Below are 16,223 nucleotides of genomic sequence, written 5' to 3'. Positions count from 1 at the left end.
TTTACCAGAGGGAGACTTTGTACAAGTCGATTGTTTGGGTACCTCTGTCCCATTCGTGTTTCAACCGTGAAGCAGTTGTGTTTGCATGGCTGTGTTTCGGTTTGAAGGGTGGGATATGGCGTGAATTTACTGGGTACAGAGGAATAACACCTGAGTCCTCAGGAATGGCAACGCATGGGGGTATCATGGGCGAAACAGTATACTCTGTTATTTACATGGTACTACTGCTCGTCTTTATAGGCGACGGTTACCACTTTCCATCAGGTGGGCTGTCAGCTTCTTTGCCATTCTAAGTTGCATAAAAAAAATTATTTTAGTCTTTAATTATCCACTCTGATAGGATTTCTTTGTATACTTTTTTTAAAGGATGAGAATGGAATAGTGACCCCGCCTGCGATATCAGTATCATTCCCCATAGGCTACCATAAAGAACGGGCCTGAGCCACCTGTATCCACTGACTCTCTGTAATGAATGTCGTTTGTGATGTCGTCACTCGATCTAAAAGCGGTTATCCTACACTATGTTTGCCCGTACGGGGTTTTTTTTTGATGGGTGAAAATGGTATGGTAACCCCGCCTGCGCTAACGGAATACGCTAACGGAGCACCAGTGAAGGGTGATAGATGAGAATGAAAACAGGCCAGTTAGCCCATCACGATGAATTCATCAAGAATTAACCATGATAGTTTCCAGGGGGAACCGCGAGGAGGTCGACCTAGTTGGGTATATTGCTAGCAATGGGATTCTCAGTCTCCATTACTAACAATCCCTTTCCCCTCGCCCGTACGGGGTTACCACTCAGGAATATTTCTTGTCCATAGACACTTCAGCTTGCTTATCTTTCGGGCTGTGTCGCTGATTTTAGTTCTTTTACGGATGTCCTCATTTGTTATTCTGTGAAGCAAAGAAACTCCGAGCATAGTCCTCTCCATAGGTCACCGAGTAATCTGGAGTATCATCTCTTAATACTTTCTTATTATCTGCCAGTTCAGTTGTAAGGTCTGAAGCTAGAATTGAGCCTGGTGTACACAATAGTTTGCTAATTCACTCCGTCATTATACTCTCGTGTGAACAGCCCTAATGTTTACCGCGTCCGTCACCTCACCTCACTACGTAGGTAGGGTTGTCAAGCAAACAAAATTTTACAATTCAATTAAAGTAAAATAAGAAATGTTTTGATTAATTTAAATAAATAATTTACTTAAATAACTTAAGTGAAAATTATTTTTACACATAATCTACGGTGTCAACCCAATTTATTTTATTAATTGGATAAAGTAAAACGATTCGAAGTGTAAGATCAACAGTCATAATTTTTATATGAAATTTGGAATAAGTGATAACCCTCGCAAGTAAACATAAAGAGCATTGTTAAACTATAAATACTTACATAAAATATATTATTACATTTTAAATTTATTTTTTACTAGCTGTTGCCCGCGACTTCGTCCACGTTTCCGTCGTTTTTCGTAAAGTAAGTAGCCTATGTCCTTCCTCACGGTTCAGTGGTTTTGATGTAACAGACACATTTCCCTTCATTGCTCTGCTCCTATTGATCGTAGCGTGATGAAAAGTATACCATAACCTGCCCAGGAATATGAAGAATAATTGTACCAAGTTTCGTTAAAATCCGTCGAGTAGTTTTTATTTCTATAACGAACATACAGACAGAGAGACAAAAATTTTACTGATTGCATTTTTGACATCAGTATCGATCACTAATCACCGCCTGATAGTTATTTTGAAAATATATTTCATGTACAGAATTGACCTCTCTACAGATTTATTATAAGTATAGATAACTATTATACATTAATTATATACTAGTTATCGGCAAGCATGCAGTCTAGTAATAAAAAAAAACAATATTTCTAAAGTACAACTTCTTTTTAAATTTACTTAAATTAAGTACTTAATAAAGCACTTATTCATGCATAATGCTCGCACCCGTATCATGCAGGACTGTGAGCTATTTCACTATTTTGATCTAATTGAATATACTTGAATGATTGTAATGAAAAAAAACACTGAAAGATAATATCATAAAACGTCTTCGAATTTCATAATACCTTTAATAAAATAAAAAAAAAAAAATATTTTGTTAATACTAGTAGAGACATGTTTAATTTCATCCTGATACAAATCTTTGCAGTGACAACCCTATCGTAAACCACATTAGCGCTCATTAGCGACTCATTCAGCTAATTGCTTGCGATTCGAATCACTACAGTCTTTTAGTTTATAGTACTTGTGCTTAAATTGTTAAGAGGGCTATTTCCATAATATTGACGTATTCATGATTGTCTACAAAAAAATATTTCTGAACTGCTGTACTCTGTGGCTTCGCCCACGTAAATCAGCTTATAAATTACCTATATATACATATATACACACACACAAACACACACACACATACACACACACATATATATATATATATATATATATATATATATATATATATATATATATATATATATATATATATATATATATATATATATGATACAAGAAGCTATCTGTCTACCAAATTGCATTCAAATCTTTTCAAGAGATCTATTCTTACAAACTTGCGCATTTATTAATAATACCTAGGTACCTTTTTTATGGAACTTGTAATGGCTAACAATAATCATCGCGCAGGCAGTTAGCGCAGACGGGGATAACATACTTATACTCGTAGATAAATATTTATCTCTGTCAATCATTTCGTCCCAGATATACGAACAAAGTCAGGAGTGAAAGCTAGTGTGTAATAATAATTATATCTCTTTGAAAACAATGAATTTACATCGAACGAACAAAGTGCGATTAACGTTGATTAAAATTAATAATAAATATTAATTAGTCCTAAACTGTGCATAATTATCTCCATACACATACGAGCAGACAGTTTATTAAATGTACGAAATATTAATACAACCGCAACGTTGATTGCTTTCTATTAAAATTAACATTATAGTTGTCAATTAGTTATAATTACCTGCACTGATTAATTCAACGGTAATTTTAAACGAAACACTGATATTATTATTTACAAGAATAGAGCACTTTTTGACGTACTCTATTCTTGTAAATAATTGTAAATCAATAAATAATTCTTGTAAATAAATCTTGTAAAATTGAGCACAGAGACGGCTTTTGTTTATTAACATAACTAATTAGTTAGCAATCCGATTGCATTTGCAACCGACTGCTAAAGGGGGGAAAGGGATTGTTAGTAATGGAGACTGAGAATCCCATTGCTAGCAATATATAAGTAACGGCAGTGTGGCAACTACTATATAGGGGAGGCTAGCAGTTCAGCAGTATATAGAATATAAAAGAAAATATTTATTAAATAAATAAAATATCTCATATTAGACGAAAGGAACTGGCTCAGCTGATGCTGTGAGTACCCCAGTATGGTGTGTACAACAGTACAGCGCTGGTTTTCAGCTAGTCCCAATATGGACAGTCCCAACAGTGGGCAATTAACGGCTGATACAACAACAACATGTTAAATTTAATCATCTTCCCTTAAACATTAAATGTCAGAATAAGCATATGTTTAAAATTAAACTCAAAGCTTGGCTTTTTGATAATGTTTTTTATAATTTAAATGAATACTTTAATCTTAAAACTCATTAAATTAATAATTAATAACAATTGACATGTAAGCGAAATTATATTTATTTTATTTTAATTTGGTTATGATTATTCTTTGTCTTGTTAATTGTATTGTATAATATTTCATATTTATTTGTAATCAAGTAATGGTAATAGTATTGAATGTTTCGATGTTAATATAATTACCTGTTCTCAAACTGTTGCATGCCCGATAGGGTATAACTGTTGATACTGATGTCAAATTCAAAGCAATAGTTACTGCTATATATATGTACACAGTTAGCAATAAAATTCTATTCTATTCTATTCTATTCTAAAGAACTATTGTAAAATTTGTATTGATTGATAATCTGACGATGTACAGCTTAAGCCGGTAGTTTGGAGGGAAAGGGATTGTTAGTAATGGAGACTGAGAATCCCATTGCTAGCAATATACCCAACCAGGTCGACCATCTCACGGTTCCCCCTGCAAACTATCATGGTTAATTCCTGGTGAATTCATCATGATGCGCTAACTGGCCTGTTTTCATTCTCATCTATCACCCCTCACTGGTGCTCCGCCAGCGTATCCCGTTAGCGCAGGCGGGGTTATCATACCATTTTCACCTATCAAAAAAAAAAAGCCGGTAGGTTATTAAACATGAAATTTGGTGAATAACTATATAATTATTTAGATGTCTGATAAATACAACCTACAAAGATCGAATATTAACAAATTGTAACATCATATTATGTAACTTTTTTTTTTCGTAAATAAGTAATTATAATAATTATATAGCTACCGAATTGAATTTCCACAATTCTGTTTGCAATCGGCGAGGTTTACTGCCAGTGTCGTGTTGGTTTCATTTTAAATTTATGACGTTCGAAGCCGCCATTTTTCTTTGCATAGCAAAAATAAAACTGTTTGTGTATGAAGAAAAATCTATATGTAAACATGAATTAAGTAAATTTTTACCAAAGTTTGAGTGGGAAAGAATGCTATATAGCTTTAAGTCCGCCTTTTGTATTAAACATTTTTTATAATGTGGTCAATAAAGGATAAATACATAATAAAAAAAAAAATAATTTACTCAATTTACTAAATTTACTCAATCAACTAAAGAAGTTGGACATGTGAAATTTTATAGAAGGAGAAATCAAATATTATACGCGAGCGAAGCCGCAGATAAAAGCTTGTAAATAAATAAAATAGATACCATTTGAATACGGGACATACAATTAACAATTGAAATAACTGAATTTATTTTCTAACATTAATTAATAAGTATTAATTCGATTGGCTAACCTGTACTCTGGCTTCGCTGAGGTCCAGCCTCATGGCCAACTCCTCCCTGGTAAAGACGTCAGGGTACTGCGTCTTGTCGAAGGCCCTCTCCAGCTCGTGCAGCTGGTACGTGGTGAAGGTAGTTCGGCTGCGGCGTACCTGCTTGCACATATAATTAAACATTATGCAATAAGCGTTTAATAGTTTTTTTTTTTATTACTAAGATTTTATTACTATAAAATGGACTACTTTACTCTTTTCTCAATTCATCAATCATCAATTTAAAAAGAAGATCTTTTTTACCTCATAACTCCATCAGTTGTAAACCAATTTGAAAAATTCGTGAAACAAAACTACTAAACTGATTTTAATAAAATTTGTATGGGGACCAATCTGAAAGTATATATACTTTCGGATAAAGAAAATCCAAATCAGCTTATAAATGATGTAAAAAATATAAAAAGATACAACCGGTTTGAGAACCTTCTTCTTTTTAGAAGTCGGTTGAAAATATTATATATCAACTTCTTAATATGCTTGTAGAAGAAGATTTTGTCAAGTACGCAGGATACTTCAAGCGTTTACAGACAAATGCTCGCAATAACCTGCTTGCAAATTCTACGCATAACGACTGCTCGCAGAGTACCTAATAATACGAGTACAACACTAGATAGATAGATTGATTGATTCTTTATTACCAACAACAATACTAATATGAATTACAAATAAAAATAAACAACAATACAAATAGAAAAAAAAAACAATACATTTTGCTGGTAATTGGAGCCGCCTTAGCTATTGCTATATATGCACACCTACAGCGAGATGTATCATGATCAACCTTTAAATGTCTACTGCTGAACATAGACCCCCACTTGGGGAAAGGGGGTCTAATAGTTGGCACGCTTGGCATGCGAATTGGCAACCGCAGTTAGGTTTTGGAGATGTTTTAAGAGGGACGCTGCTGTCCATTCCTCGCCCTGCCTTAGTCGCCTCTTACTACATCCACGGGAAAGGAAGGGGTGGCCTATTCTATGCGGGGGCCACACGACATGGAGATGTACCTATATAGCGCTGATTTTCTCTCTCTCTCTTTCAGCATCAAGCACCTCTAAATGCTCACCACTGTCTGTATGCTTATTGTACGCATGTATTACGCATGTACGCATTGTGTGAAATCGGAGTGATAAACAACTGTGCCTCATAATTCACTGCCATTGGCTATATTAATACTACTTTATGAGACGTATAACTTTTTATGAATAAGGGAGCTAGTCTTTTAGGCTATAATAATGTTAGCAAATTACCTTGCGTGGTCGCCCAGCATCAAGTGCTTCTAAATGCTCGCCGTGATCTGTGTGCTCGTTGTGTGTGTGGTCGCTATGCTCGCCGTGCTCGGTGTGCTCGTGGTCATGGTCGTGCTCGTGCTCGGAATCTGAGTGCCCACCACTTTCACTTTTCAGTTCTATCCGATCTGTAAAAACATTTTCTTTTCATTTAAGTATTTTAAATTGTCAAATTGTTATTTTAAATTTACTAATAATTTTATATTAGTATATCCATATATGTTAAAAGTAATGTCTATGTATTATAAGTATATTTCTTATGTATTATTTGTATCTATAATTATTATAAGGAATAAATAAATAAATGATTACAACGTACTACTTCAATAAGCTAACGTTAAAAATGCTCTTAAGTAGATTATAGAATTACAAAAATCAAGATGCCACTACATGATCACCCATCCAAAGTTTGACTATTCTCAATGTTGCTTACCGACTGTTGCTCCGAGTGCATACGATTTAAGTGCGACATTTAAATCAAAATTGTACGAAATCAAACATTTTTCCCACCACGCTGGCCCGTGACATGACATCGATCCCTTAATCCTCAATTCTCGACATATCGCCGAACAAACACACTGACAGACTACCAACCCTGCATAATACAGAATTACCACCCTCCGTAAACTTTCGACTAACTAATTAAAAGGAGACACAAACGAAATTCGACCTTAGCACCAGATGCAAAAGATTCAAATTATATCAACACTGCCACTAGTGATGACCCTCACTAAAAAGTACCGGTGCAAAACGTTCTTTTTTGTTAAGCACTTAACGTCACTAGATATTATGTTCACTATTTATTTATACTAATACCATTTTAATTTCTTTGTTATAATTGTTACACAGAGTTTTGTAATGATCAACAAAGAGACGTACAAACGTATTAAGATGTAAAGAAAAATGTTTATTGTATTAACGAGCAGTCGTTCTGAATAGGCATTTGAACTTTCGACCTTTGATTCGAACGTAATTCAATGTATAGTGATGGGATCGCGATGGTGCGACAATCGATTCTATTTACTAATATTTTAAGTCCTTTTCTTTAAATAGACACGCCGTTGACGCCAATTCTGAGGCGGTATTTCTCTACACTTATTTCCGAAATTAAAATTTCAATTTGATACAGCAAAATCTTAATAAGTTTAGTTTTAATAAATTTTAATAAGTTTAGTTTGTGATGGTCCATAAAATAGTAATTTTGCGAAACTATCAAATTAAAATAATAGGTTTATAAATAGGTTGATAAAAATGGCCTCATTATTATTACAAATATCTATTACAGCCTTAAGTGTAATAGATAATTTATTATGATATTTAGGACAGCAAACAAGTTAACAGCCCATCTGACGAAAAGTATATATATATATATATATATATATATATATATATATATATATATATATATATATATATATATATATATATATATATATATATATATATATATATATATATATATATAATTTCACTGTCATATCTCACTACCACCATCAAAAGCATAGCCATATAAACACAACTGTTCCTCGGCATCAACTAAATCATAGATTTAATTCAAATTTAAGTACACAAGTCTTAAATTAACATATAGATGCGGAATAGAGACTTTATAAACAATTTACTCCCAAACGAATAATATGTATCGAATCAACTCGAATAATTTAACATCGAATCAACTCAATACCTAACATTCTAATAAAGTAACATCACTAATCATATCAAAGAGGTGAGATTGTAAAATTAATATCGCGTTAAACAATTAACCGTGTTACATTGTAGCTAATAAGGAATTTAATTAAGGTTTTTAGCTATTGTGAGCGATTCTATTGCGATTCAAAGTTGTGTCGAGTCATAGACAATCAGTGTGAACTAATTGTCTCATTTCATATTAACGTTAAATTTGACTTAGCGTCGTACTTAGCTGCCTATTATATTGTAAATTATATATATATTAGATACATTATTAATTTGCTTTTAATTATCCTACACTTTAGCTATGTTTTATATTAAATTACAAATAAAAAATAATATTAAATACCTATATAATCCCGCCTCAAATTTTCTGCTTATTCCACTTTTTTTTTTATTGTAAATCTTTTACTGTTCAGACAGTTCGTCTGTGGAACTCACTACCTATTGTCTTTTTTCCCCAATGTTCTTTACTCAAAAGTTGTCTGAAAGAGATTGCTTAGCGATAAGGTTGCTTTCTGTCTTTTACTTCTTATCAAAATTTATTGTGTTGGTAATTTTAAAAATGATGCAAAAAAGTGTAAATAAATAAATTAATTAATAAATATATTTCACACACACACACAGAGAGAGAGACACACACACACACACACGCCGACTCACACACAAAAAAAACACAGACACACACCACATACACACACACATGCACACACACACATACATAATACTTATTCATACATGTGTATTGGTGGTGAGATCTAAAGAAATAATTGCATTATACAAATTAGTTACACAATTGTCAGTACTGCTAAAAAGCCTATGTTTAATATCTATATGCATGTATATAATAACACGAGTACTGCTTCCTGCAGGACAGGCTCAGCCTAGTGTAGGAAGCAATGATAAATTCTGTGCTAATACAAACATACTTTGTTAAATAAATATATCTTTATCTTAATTATGTTAAATTCTGTGAATACCTTTAATAGTCATGTGCATTAACATTGTATGCATCATCATATCAGCAACATACTGTCCACTGCTGAACATAAGCCTCCCCTTAGGTTTTGCCAGTAGTTGCCACGCTTAGCAGGCGGGTTGGCAACCGCAGTTAAGCTTCAAAGATGTTTTAAGAGGGACGCTGCTGCCCATTCCTCGCCCTCCTTTAGTCGGTTCTTATGACACCCACGAGAAAGGAAGGAGTGGCCTATTCTATGCTGGGACCATACGGAAATATTGTATTATATTTGTAATATATATTATAATGTAATATACTGTTGGTGTTCCTTTGAATAAATAAATAAATATTTGACTACTAAAAAGTATATATTACTTGGGGGGTATCAAGAGTGAAACAGTATACTCTGTTATGTCTATGGTACTGCTCATGTCTATAGGCGACGATTACCACTTTCCATCAGGTGGGCCGTCAACTTGTTTGCCATTCTAAGTTGCATAAAAAAATGTGCACTTCTTCATCCCAAAGCACACGTACGTATACCGAAATTTTGATATTTTTTTGACGATCAAAACCTACTTTTTTGAAGTCAGATATACGAAAATTGAATATCATTTTTTGCGACTGAACAAATTAACTTGAACGCTGTAACGTTTGAACTCTTTCATGATTTATTCGCGAAGTTTTAAATCCGATACAGAGTAATTTCTGTATAGAGTACTCCAACAAGATACCGTTTCATATGAGAATAATCCCTTCAAATTGGCACTCCATATTTTGATGCTATCACATATTCTCCGAAGTGTTCACACAAATATATATTCTATTCACCGTTCGTGTAAAGTTCCAAATTGCTTGTTGTACTACAATAATGCATTCAATTACAGAAAAATAGCTTATTTCCTCGAAATAAGGTTTATTGTCGATTCTCTTATAGTTGACAGGTATCGAGTTCCCGAAAATAGGTACGTCTCTTAGAAGTCAATTAGTTTACTAATATTGGTAGGATTTAAAGGAATACTGGGAAATTATTGAGTAAAAATATGGTACTAGGACATCTCTGATAATAGTTATTTTTAAACATTGAAGTTGTTTACACATACCTCATCATCATCATCATCATTTCAGCCATTAATCCGTCCACTGCTGGGTACAGACCTCCACCATAGACTGCCATAAGGAACGGTCCAGAGCCACCTGCATCCACTGACTCCCTGCATTGCATTTGAGGTCGTCACTCTACTACTTACGGGGCCACCACTCAAGAACCTTTCTTCCCCATCGTTTGTAGGTTCTTCGAGCTATGTGACCAGCACATTGCCATTTCAGTTTGCTTATCCTTTGAGTTATGTCGGTTATTTTGGTTCTTTTGCGGATATCCTCGTTTCGGATTCTGTCACGCAAAGATACCTACTCGTATTTAAATTCACGATTGAGACTAAGGCACCGCGATTACAGGTAAATAGTACCTATTACAGATTATATACCTACTACGGGTTCACCATGAAATCAAATTCCGAATTTTCAATTTTGTGTTTTTGTTCATATCAAAATCGATCAGTTTAATGGAATTTAACATTTCGTTCGTCATAAATCTCAACAAAATAGTCTAAAGGAACGATATTTTAACATTTTTAAATGGTATATATTATGTAATTTTAACATCAAATTTGTGTTTCGTTCGACTAAAATTTCGGAAAATATTTCAAGGTAGGCCCTCTGCTTTTTATTATCGTCATTTCGACGTGGGTTCCCGATTGTGAATTTAAAATATGTGTTAAGTATTTGCCTAATATTTTTATAAAATCTGATTATTTTGGTGGTGGCAAAACATCGGTTTCTATAATTTAAAAATGTATTGCACAAAACAGCGGATTCAGGATAGACCAAAATTATATTAAACCTACATATGAATAAACCCTATCTATTTCAGAAAGAAATATCAAAATCGGTTCGTAATTGGTGTGTAGATATATAGCACAATTATAAATAAATCAATATAAAATATATGCTAAAGATTGGATATTTATTACAACAAATAATATAGGTATTTATAATATAATTATTGGACGAAAGATAGGCAAGAGCGTCCCTCTTAAATCATCACCAAAGTCTACTGTGGTTGCCAGTCCACATACTAAGACTGGAAAATACCAGCTGCCACGCTTGGCAGGCTATCCATTCTCAGCTTTTTACAAAGGCAGTCCATCTGGGAGGTTTACGTTCAACAGTGGGCACTTAACAGCTAATATACTATTATATATAATAAAAATAATAAATTTTTGTAGTCCCATAGTAAAGGGTTAACTTTAACCGTCAATAAATAGTAACAAGATATTTAATAAAAGCATAAAACACTCGAGTACCGTCGCCAAAAACCAATCTCGAATACACTACAGATTCTTTGCTTTATATTGAATATTATAACAACATAATTACAGTAATATTACATTGTAAGGAATCCTTTAATGGTTACCAGAGTGTGATAATGCCCATTCATAGCTTTTATTTTGTGTGAACATGTGTTATAATATTGGTTCATTATTCTTTTTTTGCGGACGCTACGCCGCGGGAGGCGTTATTATGAAATATGGGGTGATTATGGTATAATAAGTTGAGATTTTAAATATTATTAGTTTTTTTTTTTTTTTTTAATGGATGATAATGGAATGGTAACCCCACCCGCGCTATCGGTATACACCGGCGGGGCACCAGTGAAGGATGATAGGTGAGGATGAAGCAGTTCAGTTAGCCCATCGTGACGAATTCAACAAGAATTGCTCACGATGGTTTCCAGGGGGAACCACGTGGAGGTCGACCTAATAAGGTATACCTATTGCTAGCAATGGGGATGTTAAACTCCATTGCTAACAATTTTGTTTTTCCCTCCTATTAATAGTTATTGATTATAGTTTTATGCGTACTTATGTAATATAGTGTAATATTTCCTTGTATTTATAATAAGTTTACTATTGTAATCTTATGGAATAAACAATATTTATTTTTATTTTTTTATTTTGTTTATTCATAAACAAAAATTTATATTTGAATGTTATAGTAGATACAATAATTTCATACACTATATGAAATATAAATTAAATCAAGCATAAAACAAATATTACAGTCACTTAGTCATCTCTTAACATAAACAATATAGGTATATATTCAAATTTACTATAATTAGAATTCGTCAATTGAGTACAGACACCTTTCTAGCAGTAATGACTTCAAATTTGTCCTGAAGATATTTAAATCATTCAGTGACTTCAATTCCTTAGGCAGCTTATTAAATAACACCACCGCTTGGTTTCGTGGACAATGTTATACTATGTTAAATGTGGGTATAATAACCTTTTGTAAATCCATCCTTCTTGTAATTAATCGTTAGTATAATCGTTAGTAATTATCGTTAATAAAGAGTATCTATCTATTTATTTATTTTATTTTTATTTATTTATACTTTTGCACACATTAAAATATGTCTACAGGGCGGACTTAATGCCTGATAACATTCTTTATCAGTCAACTGTTACGCTAAACGGAGAGAGTAAATGGCGGTGTATTGGTTTAACAAAAGCAATTTGTAAATTCTCTCTTTATCTCCTATATACTGTTGTTTTAATCTATACTTATAATAAATCTGTAGAGAGGTCAATTCTGTACATGAAATATATTTACAAAATAACTATCAGGCGGTGATTAGTGATCGATACTGACGCCAACAATGCAATCAGTAAAATTTATGTCTGTCTGTCTGTATGTTCGTTATAGAAACAAAAACTACTCGACGGATTTTAACGAAACTTGGTACAATTATTCTTCATACTCCTGGGCAGGTTATAGTATACTTTTCATCACGCTACGATCAATAGGAGCAGAACAGTGAAGGAAAATGTTGGGAAAACGGGAGAAGTTACTCCATTTTTAAGCTTCCGTCGCGTGTGCAGCCTTAATGGCCACTTTTTAAAATGTAAAAATGTCCACCCGTGCGACGCCGGGACGGGCCGCTAGTTAATAATTAATAATAAATAAATAAATATGCTGTACTGTTTAAAAATATTATTGTAATATCAGATATATGTTATTGTGAAAATTCCTTTTTGGAATATATATTTTTTACCAATGTAATGAAGTAATGATGAAACGATTTAAAATTTCCTTTTTCATACAAAATAATTAAAACATTATATTCTAAAAAAACAATTCGACTTCAATTGTGACAAAATTATTTAATTTTAATCTAAAAACTACTATACTGAAGCGCTTTTTATAAAATATCTATGGAACAAATCTGTAGGCCATCAAATAAAAAAGTAATTATCCAAATCGGTTTAGAACTGACGGAGTTATGAGGTAACAAACATAAATAAAATACAATCTAAATTAAGGACCTACTTTTTTGAAATCGATTGAAAAATAATAAAAATCAAAATACGGAAACAAATGTGAAATAAAAATAAAATAAAATAAAAATCTGTCCAAAGTTCTGTAACTTTATTTGTTTACTAGCTCTATCGAGCGGCATCATCCGCGTGAATCAGCATATAAAGTAGGTATCCCATGTGCTAAGTTAGGACGTAACTATGAGAATAGTCGACTATCCCATGCTCACAGGCGGTATCGAAATACAGAAATAAATGTGGAATAATAATAAAATAAAATAAAAATCTGTCCAAAGTTCTGTAATTTTATTTGTTTACTAGCTCTATACCGCGGCTTCATCCGCGTGAATCAGCATATAAAGTAGGTATCACATGTGTTAAGTTAGGACGTAACTATGAGAATAGTCGACTATCCCATGCTCACAGACGGTAACGAATAAAAATAAAATAAAATAAAAATCTGTCCAAATTCTGTAATTTTATTTGTTTAACGGATTGTGTTCATCCGCGTGAATCAGTTATAAATGGTATCTCACGTTCACTTTTTACGTAACTATCGACTATCCCATCTCACAGGCGGTATTTTTTTTTTGATGGGTTTAAATCTGGGCGATGGACTTTGCCTCCCTGATTTGAGTTCTGAAAACATTTGTATAACGATGTGTTTATCAGGAATCGTTTGAAATGATAATTTCTTTTTACCATCGAACCGCTCGCCATCGACAGGTTGATTTTTTTTTGATGGGTGAAAATGGTATCCATTACCCAATCCCTTTCCCCCTTGTTCTACTATTGGACATCAGTAGACTGTCTTATGATGGCTGTGTTTCGGTTTGAAGGCAGGGATATGGAACATCAAGTTGTATGGCTGTGTTTCGGTTTGAAGGCAGGGATATGGCAGTGAATTTACAGGGTACAGAAGAATAACACCTGAGCCCTCAGGAATAGTAACGCATGGGGGTTATCATGGGCGAAACAGTATGTATACTCTGTTATGCCTATATGCCTATAGGCCGTCAGCTTGTTTGCCATTCTAAGTAGTATAAAAAAAAATTAAACAGAAGTATAAATAACATGGTGTAATTTTGGTCGATATTTCTATTAACTTTTAAAATGTAAAAAGTGGTTATTGTGACATAACGATAATAGTTGGACATATAGTAATGCGAAGTTTTTTGTAGTTATTTTTTGCGTAGTCTGAGGCAATTTTATTGGCCGCGTGGTCCCAGGATAGAATAGGCCACCCCTTCCTTTCCTGTGGGTGTCGTAAGAGACGACTGAGGGAACTTAAGAGTTGAGGGATGTGCAGCAGCGTTCGTCTTAAAACATACCTAAAAGCCTAACTGCGATTGTCAACCCGCCTGCTAAACGTGGCAACTACTGGCAAAATTCCCCTTATGGGGAAGGCTTATTCAGCAGTGGACAGTTAACGTTAACTGTCCGTATCCATTCTCTGGTCTATTCTATGCCGGGACCATATGTAGTATACGCATGGTCCCGAAATGAGTATAATATAATGAATATTAAAAAAAATGTTCAAAAGGATTTTAAATAAGAGCTTAAAATTAAATAAATTGAAAATATAAATAAATTTTAATTAGGTAGGTATGTAGTTTACTTACTTAGGTACATATCATTAGCATTATTTAATTTACATATTTATATAATACATTTATATAATATTTTTATTATATATACAATTAATTATATAATTTAATTATATACATTTGTCCATTTAATTAATTTCCTATTAAATTAATTACTTATATAGACTCTTTATTTTTTCATACAAAAATAAAAAAAAAATATTTAGCATATTATTATTAGAAGAAACAGAAATAAAAAAAAATAATAAACATAAAACATAAATAATGAACATAATTATAACTAAAAGCTATTTCTTCTAATCAACTTTTGGATAAAGTATTTTTTTTAATTCTACTTAATAAATAGTTTAATTGGCAGCACTAAGTATAGGAATACCTATATAATCAATAACATACCTGTTTGTCTGTCTCTATGCCCGAGTATATTATCAATAGTGTAGGCAGCACCGCGTCGACCTGTTTCCGACATCGCGGAATATTATGACAACAAACTATTGGACACTGTGTCACTTCACTAGTTCAACTAAATCTAGTCCAATATCAAAAACATCATTTTTTTTTCTTTAATAAAAAAGAAATTCAAATTATAAATAAAAGTCTGATATTTGATTACACACAATTTTTTATAGAAAAAATATTAACTTTAATTAAAAAATAATATAACGGCCGAATTTAAAATTCGAATCGGCGTAATACGTCATTAGTTAACCCGTGCACCGCCACTGGTAGTATTCGACGCGAATTTCAAACTTACACTGTCAAGTCTACCCGGCTTCATTCATTTCCGACATCCCGCCTACTGTGACAGCCTACCACCCTGCACCTGTCTCTTTCGTACACATCGTAAATTAGGGATATCTATCTCTTTCACAAGCCCCGCCTCTCGACTTTTATTGGTGAGTTGAAAGATGGGATAGTGAATGGATGAGATTACCAGTTGACAAGTCAAGTAGAGTTTATCCACTCGTGCGAGAAACATGATATCTGTCAAATGTACCAGTGTAATCGGATTTATTTTGAACGTTTATTAAAAATCAGAAAAAATATTACTCCTTAATTACTTACTTAGTTGTAACTTAATATTGTATGCAAGCCGTAAGTACGAGAAAGTGGGTTGTATTTACATTTTATGTTATTGCCTATCTCAACATAAATTGTAATACACAAGTTTTCTTTTGCATTAAGGTAAATAAATAATTGCATAAAGAATAATATGCATCTATGAATCATTCGATAGAATTGCATTGCAAAAAACATAATTAATTACTGATAAATAACTTTCAAGTTCTAAGTAATTGCAAATAGCAGTTACGCTTTGTTGATATTTTAAAAGAAACGCTACTGCCCATCGCTCGACGATTAAAT

The 16,223-nt window shown here is 32.9% G+C and overlaps 1 protein-coding gene across 3 annotated transcripts in view; it reads right to left on the bottom strand.

Moving 5' to 3' along the window:
* Positions 1 to 15,949, bottom strand: part of LOC113514096 (retina and anterior neural fold homeobox protein 2-like) — a 38,851-nt gene extending 22,902 nt beyond the window's left edge. For 2 of the 3 annotated variants that reach the window (XM_052902120.1, XM_052902122.1), the window contains exons 1-3: positions 15,255 to 15,949; positions 6,184 to 6,350; positions 4,898 to 5,038 (exon numbers count right to left, since the gene is read on the bottom strand). In XM_052902120.1, the coding sequence (XP_052758080.1) occupies positions 4,898 to 5,038; positions 6,184 to 6,350; positions 15,255 to 15,327 (381 nt within the window). In that variant the 5' untranslated portion in view covers positions 15,328 to 15,949. The remainder of the gene's footprint in view (positions 1 to 4,897; positions 5,039 to 6,183; positions 6,351 to 15,254) is intronic. The other variant, XM_052902121.1, reaches the window with a different exon arrangement.
* Between the last annotated feature and the right edge of the window lie 274 nt (positions 15,950 to 16,223).

The sequence above is a fragment of the Galleria mellonella genome, unplaced genomic scaffold, assembly GCF_026898425.1.
Source record: "Galleria mellonella isolate WM207_F2 unplaced genomic scaffold, CSIRO_AGI_GalMel_v1 utg87, whole genome shotgun sequence".
Lineage (NCBI taxonomy): Eukaryota > Metazoa > Arthropoda > Insecta > Lepidoptera > Pyralidae > Galleria > Galleria mellonella.
Note: the sequence above shows the minus strand (reverse complement) of the source record. Positions and strands in the feature narration are given on the sequence as shown.